General features: G+C 38.0%; 1 protein-coding gene across 3 annotated transcripts in view; it reads left to right on the top strand.

Annotated features, from left to right (window-relative positions):
* The window catches only part of LOC143288348 (sialin-like), a 43,574-nt gene extending 39,849 nt beyond the window's left edge, over nucleotides 1-3,725 (top strand). For all 3 annotated transcript variants that reach the window (XM_076596728.1, XM_076596729.1, XM_076596730.1), the window contains one exon: nucleotides 335-3,725. In XM_076596728.1, coding sequence (XP_076452843.1) covers nucleotides 335-574 — 240 coding nt within the window. In that variant the 3' untranslated portion in view covers nucleotides 575-3,725. The remainder of the gene's footprint in view (nucleotides 1-334) is intronic.
* Nucleotides 3,726-8,319: the final 4,594 nt, after the last annotated feature.

Genomic DNA, 8,319 nt, shown 5'->3' with positions numbered 1-8,319 from the left:
GTGTTTGTGCTATCTTAATTGGTATCTCCTCTCTCTCTCTCTCTCTCTCTCTCTCTCTCTCTCTCTCTCTCTCTGAATCAATAATGAGTGAATGAATGAATGAAATTATTCATCATCATTTATCTGTGCATATGTCCATCTCTGTCTATCAATCAATCTATCGATCTATCTTTCTATGTAAATATATTATCCATCCATCCATCCATCCATCTATCTATTTATATGTAAATATATAATCCTTCCATCCATCTATCTATCTATCTATCTTTCACAACGTCTGTGCGTCTGTCTGTCTGACACATCACGACGGAACGGCGACAACGTGCACACGCAGCAAACGCAAGAGCAGTGGCGCTACTTCTTCTACATCAACGCGGGCCTGTTCCTGGGCGGGGCGCTAGTCTTTCTGGCCTGCGGGAAGGAGGAGGAGCAGGCGTGGTCCAAAGCCACCTCCTTCATCTTCCAACACGCCACCCCCCCGAGCCACAGCCAGGACTTGGAGAAAGAGGAGGGTGGGGAGGAGGGGGGTGGGGAGGAGGGGGTGGGGAGGGCTGTCCACTACGAGAAAGTGTGATGGGGAGATCGGTTGAAGGGAGAGAGAGAGAGAGAGAGAGAGAGAGCGTATTGATTAAGTAATCAATTTACTTCCTTCCTTCCTTTATTTATTTGTTTGTGAATTAATTTTTCTTTCTTTTTTTAATATCTTTTATTCTTGCATGGTGGGGTTGTTGTTGTTTTGTTGTTGTTGTTGTTGTTTTTTTTTGGGGGGGGGGTCTTTCTTTTTTTTTCTTTTTTTTTTTTACTGCAATACATCACATTGAATTAATGCAAACTGATGTATATAAAACGAAAACAAGAAAAGAAAAAAAAAAGAAAGACATTGTACGTACGTACGTCCATACATACATACATACATAGGGTATATGCTGCAGAAATGTTTTGTCCATGTAAATTATGTGATTCGTCAATGTCTTCAGAAAACGTTTGAACTTTTGAGGACGCGATGGGTTAAAGCACTGTCCTTTTTTTCTTTTTTTCTTTTTTTCATAAATGTCGATCACCACCGTTGTCTGTAGAATCGCTAGTGATTTCTATTTTCGTGTTTCTTTTTTCTTCTTCTTCTTCTTTTTTTTTTTTTTACTCCTCAGTTTTTCCTTCATTGTGATAAATTGATGTTTTTCTCTTTCTTTCTTTCTTTCTTTCTTTTTCTATTTATCTATTCATTCACATGAATATATCTAATGGTGATAGCGTTTACACACACACACACACACACACACACACACACACACACACACACAGAGAGAGAGAGAGAGAGAGAGAGAGAGAGAGAGAGAGAGAGATCCTGATCAAGCAGTTGAATTCTGGATAAATACATTCTCTTCTGTATACAACAAACATGCACCATTTGCAAGGAAAAGAGTTAGACAAGAAACAAAACCACCATGGATAACAAAAGAAATTGACATTGAAATACATTTAAGAGATTATCTGAATACCTATGCAAGAAGGGAACAATTTAAGAAACAGAGAAATAAGGTAAATGCAATGAAACGTAAATCTAAATGTAACTTTTTTTCAAAATATGTTAGTTTCCACAAAAGATTCTCCAAAGATCTGGAAAGCTATTAATATGTTAAACAATAAACATGTGTTAAGAAACCAACACATTATCACTGATATAACAGCAGATTACTTAGATGATCACTTTGCAAACATTGCTGATAAAATTATATCAAACGACAGAACCCGTGAAAATGACCTTTACAGTTTAAAACAGTATGTTAATTCAAAGGAAATTAACGTTCCATTTAGTCTCCAACCGATGACAGTCTTGGATGTTAGTAAGAGTTTATCATTGCTAAAACAGTCTGGCACTCGTGACTTAGACGGGTTGGATGGGAGAATATTAAAGCTTTCTTCTCCTTTTATTGTTGATTCATTGACATATCTCTATAATTTGTGTATCGATAAGAAGTATTTTCCCTTAAGATTCAAGCAAGCTAGAGTTATTCCTCTCTACAAATCAGGTGATTCTTCTGATCCATCTAACTATAGACCAATATCTGTCTTGTCTGTTTTATCAAAACCTATAGAAAAACACTTGCAAAAGGCTTTGAATAGTTATTTTGTCAATAACAAACTAATCCACGAAGATCTGTATGGTTTTCGTGAAAACCATTCTTGCCACACTGCTCTCATACAACTTACTGATAGTATTTTGCATAACATTAATGAAAACAAATTCACAGGTCTCCTTTTTATAGATTTTGAAAAAGCCTTTGATGTAAGCAGTCATCCGTTGTTAATTCGTAAATTAGAAGTGTATAATTTAACACCAGATTTTACTCATAGAATCTTTTCTTTCAGACAGGAAATAGTTAGTAGCAGTAAATAATCAAACCTCAAAATTCAAACCAATCAAACATGGAGTACCACAGGGATCCATCTTAGAGCCAATGTTATTTTCTGTATATGTTAATGACTTGCCTTGTTCTATGACATGTAAATGTGAAATGTTCGCAGATGACACTTCCCTGCATTCAAGCAATTCAGATGCCTGTAAACTCACAGATGATCTTCAAGACAACATTCAGAAACTTAGTGATTGGATACAATTAAATCATATGTCCTTAAACGCACATAAAACTAAATGTATGTATGTAGCAGCACGACAAAAAAGACATAGGATGAAACACATATTCAAACCACTTTTCCTAGGAGTAAACAGGATTAAAGAGGTAGAATCACATAAAATTTTGGGTGTCTTTATTGACAAAGATCTCTCTTGGACTGACCATATCACTTACTTAGGAAAACGTCTCTCTAGCAAAATACGTCAGTAAGCAAAAATAAAAAAAAGATCCTTGATGTTCATTCACGAAAGCTTTTTTTTCTGTGCTCATATTCTGCCAATCATTGATTTTGCATCAACTTTATGGGACAACTGCAGCAATACAAACTGAAAATTTATTCATCGTATGTATAAAAGAGCATTAAAATTAGTATTGTTGAAGTCAAGTTCCTTGACCCATATAGATTATAAACTACTTAATGTATTATCTTTCCACAACAGGCTGTTCTTCAACAAGGCTGTTTGCATGCATAATGTGATATATGGAAATGCTCCCCAAAAGATTACAGAAACTTTCAAAACTAATGACCACAGACACAACCATACGTTATGTATACCTCGACCTAGAAACAACCTTTATAAATCCAGCTTCCTATACTCTGGTGGAAATTTATGGAATAACCTTCCACTCGTTTTAAAAGATATAACGAATAAATATGCGTTTAAGAAAAAATATGAAAAATTACCTTATTAACTGTTCAAAAGATGAACAGTAATACAAATCTATATCTATTGGTTACCAAATTCATGATTTGTGAAATGTTTTGTATATGCCTTTGGTGTTGTAAGAGGGTGTATGTATGTGCGAAACGGGATGTGTTGTAAATGCTAATGTGTGTTTCATTTTCGCACGATTCGTGTATGCAGGTAATTATATTTCTAGTACTTTTGTGGTTTTGTTCTATTATTTCCCCACTTCTCCTTTTTTTTTTCTTTTTTTGTCCTTTTCTTTCAGATGGCTTGATGTAAAAAAGCAGTCGTTGCTTCTTCAGTTACCATCTTGAAATAAAAAATTTTGACTTTGACTTTGACACACACACATTTTATACAAATCATATAAATATCTATGACATTTTATAACCATACAGATATTTTGTATACAGATTATATGAATACAAATTGTATTCAATTATACAAATACTTTGTGTGTGTATATATATACGTGTGTATGTATGTATGTATGTGTGTGTGTGTGTGTGTGTGTGTGTGTGCGCGCGCGCGTGTGCGTGAGTGTGTGTGTGTTTGTGCTTTTTTCTTTTGTTTTTGTTAGACAATCACCACTGTTATATATGTGCTCCACTGTCGTCATCGGCACCACAGTACTCATCCGTTCCATGGTCATCAGTGCTGTATCATTCACTTGGTTAACAGTAATACGCCTCCATATCGTCGTCGTCGTCGTCGTCATCACCATCATCATCGTCACCACCCAACACCACCACCATCATCATCGTTATTGTCGTTGTTGTTGTTCTTCTTCTTCTTCTTCTGAGTAGTAGTAGTAATAGTAACAGTAATAGTGTCATCGTAATTTTCATTGTCATCGTCGTCTTCGATGATATAACAGCGTCTACGACGTCTACGAAGACGACGATGACAATGAAAATGACGATGATACTACTACTACTCAGAAGTAGTTACGCTGCTGGTCAGGCATCTGCTTGGCAGATGTAGTGTAGCGTATACGGATTTGACCGAACGCAGTGACGCCTCCTTGAGCCACTGATACTGATACTGATAACAGCGTCGTCTTAGTTATCATCATCAATATCGTCATCTTCATTAAATGCTATCACAAAAACAAAACATCAACAACAATAACAACATTAAACAAGCGGCAAAGCCCTCAAGACTCACTTGTGCTTCGCGCTTTATCCAGTAAAGGACTCCTGAGGAGAGAAATAAAAGAGTTTTAAGAAATCGTTGAAAAGTACTCGGTATTAAATGTGATATATGAAATAAACTTGGAAGAAAAAAAAATTGATTTAGAAAGGAAATAATAAAAGGCATGCATGTTTCGAAGTAAGTTGACTAATCCCTATTGTTGCGGCACATCTAACGCCAATCAAGTGAATTTAATACTTAAAGCAATTTTGACGTTTTCTTCTTCGTGCGATAAATAGATGTAGTGGACGTAATAACGCCGTTTAAATCATGATTTTTGCGGGGGGGGGGGGGGGGGTTGTTTGTTTGGTTTTTTCTGGGGGGGGGGGGGGGGTTGTTGTTGGGGTTTTTTTTTGGTTTTTTTTGTTGTTGTTGTTTTGTTTTTTTTAATCATATCTCGATTATTCCTTTATTTCGGCGGTAAAGGAGACCTTGCCATCGCTTCAAGCCCACCACAACACATGGTAGATCTGTAGATCTTCACTGACGAACCAGTCTACAACGGTGGATTCAATTTTTCTTTTATGTTCATTCCAGTTAATTCAGTGTCCATTTTAGAATATTTATATGCAGTAAAGACGTTCGTCGATGGTGCAGTTAGTATCACTGTATGTGTTCTGTCCAGAATTTGTATTTCTTTCCTTTTAATATCGAACACAACCTACCTTCAAGTAGGCCTAACACATTGGGAAGCGGATTTTTAGAATTTTCGGATTTCGGAACGAATCTCAACGAAATCAACCGTTAATGATTCGGAAATACTGGTTAATTCGGGCCACTTAGAACCTGTTATTGGTATGACTGTGAAGTTGTTGTTTTTGTTGTTGTTGTTGTTGTTTTGGTTTTTGTTTTTTGTTTTTTTTGTTTTTGTTGTTTTTTCATATTCTGTTTGAGCCAAATTTGGTATTGGCAGACAAAGTATTTCCGGAGAAAATGGCAGTGTTAAAGTTTACCACGAACACACACACACACACACACACACACACACACACACACACACAGATGAGAGAACCGAACACCGGGTTAAAACATAGACTCACTTTGTCGATAGGAAAAACAAATAAAACTGCACGCAGGAAAAAATACAAAAAAAATGGGAGGCGCTGTAGTATAGCGACGCGCTCTCCCTGGGGAGAGCAACCCGAATTTCACACAGATAAAAGAAATACAAATTCAAATACAAGTGAGTCAAAAAGCAACACACTGATACTGTCGTTCCTTGCCATCAACGTTGTCCACATCGTTGTTATCGTCGTCTTCCATAATTCGGTGATCATGGAGCGTCGGCCCAGTGGTGACACACACAGACACGCACGCACGCACTCGCATGCACACGCGCACACACACGTACACATACACACACACACGCGCGCACACACACACACACACACACACACACACACACACACACACAAGGCGGCTGTCCAGGGATTCGAGTCCCACAGTACAGAACAAGATAGATAGTTATTCCCCCCACGTCTAGTAGATCCGTGAGTCAGTGGAGTCTGGGTGCTAGTCTTTCAAACGAATTGTGTAGAAAAGTCCACTCGGATGTAACTTTAGTAAAATAGACACATTTGAAGACAGAAAAGAAGAAGTAGAAGATACACACACACACACACACACACACACACACACACACACACACACACACACACAGGTGGCGCTGCATTGTGGCGACGCCCCTTCCTCCTCTGCAGGGAGTCTGAATTTCACAGAGAAGAATGTGTTGTGACAGAAAGAAACAAACAAAACAAAACAATTCAGTACAGTTTCAGTTCAATGTGTGTGTGCGTGTGTGTGTGTGTGTGTGTGTGTGTGTATGTGTGTGTGTGTGTGTGTGTGTGTCGGGTTTGTTTGTTTTTTCTTTCTTTCTTTCTTTGTTTCAATTTTTTTCAATGTACTAGACAAGAGTTTGCTGTATCTGCTTGCTTCGCTTTATTTCATATTATGTGTGTTTACTTTATTCTTTGTTTGCATGGTCCAACTGCGATTACATTCATCGACTTTTTGTTTCATCCTATTGTGTGTGTGTGTGTGTGTGTGTGTGTGTGTGTGCTGTTGTTGTTATTCTTGTTGTGTGTATAGGTGTGTGTGCGTGTGCGTGTGTGTGTGTGTGACAACGTTCCACAGTTTATATGGTTTTGTAAAGACAGGTCTTATTATTCTTGTTATTAAGCATGTTCATATTCTTTACTACTTCTACTACTACTACTTCTACTACTATTATTATTATTGTTATCATTATTATTATTATCATTATATTTGCCCATATCTGTATCATATATCCTTTTGTTTTCTTATTTTGTCTATTACTGGATGGGGTTTTTTTTTGTGTGTGTGTGTGTTTGTATGGGGTTTTTTGTTTGTTTGCTTGTTTGTTTTGTTTTTTTTGTTTTGTTTTTGTTTATTCTTCCGTTTACTACTGGGATTGTAATATATATATATATATATATATATATATATATATATATATTAGCTTGAAGACCATAGCTGCCCCACTCTTTGTAAGCAGGTACATATGAGCATACAGTGAATGGCTTCTTTCCCCTTGTTTCTTCTATTTTATTCATTTGATACACAAGACATCATCTTTATTTTTTTGTAATACTTTCTTTAATCTGCAAGTCCATGGTATTGTTGTATTTGTGAGTTAGTGCGCGCGCGCGCGCGTGTGTGTGTGTGTTTGTATGTACGTGTGTGTGTGCGTCTGTGTGTGTGTGTGTGTGTGTTTCTGTTTGTTTTGTTTTGTTTTTAGTGTGTGTGTGTGTGTGTTCACTTCAGTGCAGTTTCTTAAGGAGGCGTCACAGCGTTCGGACAAAGCCACATACGCTACACCACATCTGCTAAGCAGATGCCTGACCAGCAGCGTAACCCAAAGCGCTTAGTCAGGCCTTCCGAGTCGGGACAAAAAATCATGAAATAAAAGGAAACAAAATAAACAGGGAAAGATAATTAGAAGACAAAAGACTGAAATAAACTGAAACACGAAAGAACTGAATGGGCCACGCCGCTCAGTAAATCTCTATCGTGCACACCCAAACACGAACATACGCCGACCCAAGCGTAAAAATACACACTTAAATCAATCACACACACACACACACACACACACACACACACACACACCATGCAGATACACGCACACACACCTAAACACACGCATGCACGCACGGCACGCACGCGCATCAGTTTCACGTGAAGGTTATTTTGTCAGCAATGCAAACAACGCTGCACACAAATCAGTTACAATCGTTTGTGAAATGAAGTGAAATAGAATAGACACTGAAAAAATAATTTTAAAAATAAAAAATTGACTTGATGATCAAATTTCAGGGTGAAGGTCACCGAGGAAAGGTGGAGAGGGGGGATGAGAGGGAGGGGCGGGAAGTCGCTCTGCTACTGACGAATCCAGTTCTGTCTGGTCAGATGGATTATCTCCCTTACTCCTCCTACAACTTCAGTGTCACCCAATTAACTCTCTCCATACGAACGGCGAAAGAGACGACGTTAACAGCGTTTCACCCCAATTACCACCATCAAAATATTGCAAGAGGAAGGCTCTTATACTGAAGAGGTGAATGTTGACAAAGAATACCACAATTCTGACAACGGAAGCTAAAGGTTGGGTCATTCAGACACCCACTGGACATCCGAGGGGTCTGTGTAGAGGAGAAGACAGGACTGGCCGTACTGAGTGAGTTAAAACTATACCAGGGTGGGTTGCATGGACGAACGTAGCAGCCGCAAAGTTTACTTATTGTTAAGAACGATCCTAACCCTCCACGGTAAACTCATTA

This window comes from Babylonia areolata, chromosome 12 (assembly GCF_041734735.1).
Source record: "Babylonia areolata isolate BAREFJ2019XMU chromosome 12, ASM4173473v1, whole genome shotgun sequence".
Classification (NCBI taxonomy): Eukaryota; Metazoa; Mollusca; class Gastropoda; order Neogastropoda; family Buccinidae; genus Babylonia; species Babylonia areolata.
The sequence above is the reverse complement of the archived record's forward strand: the minus strand, read 5'-3'. Positions and strand labels throughout refer to the sequence as shown.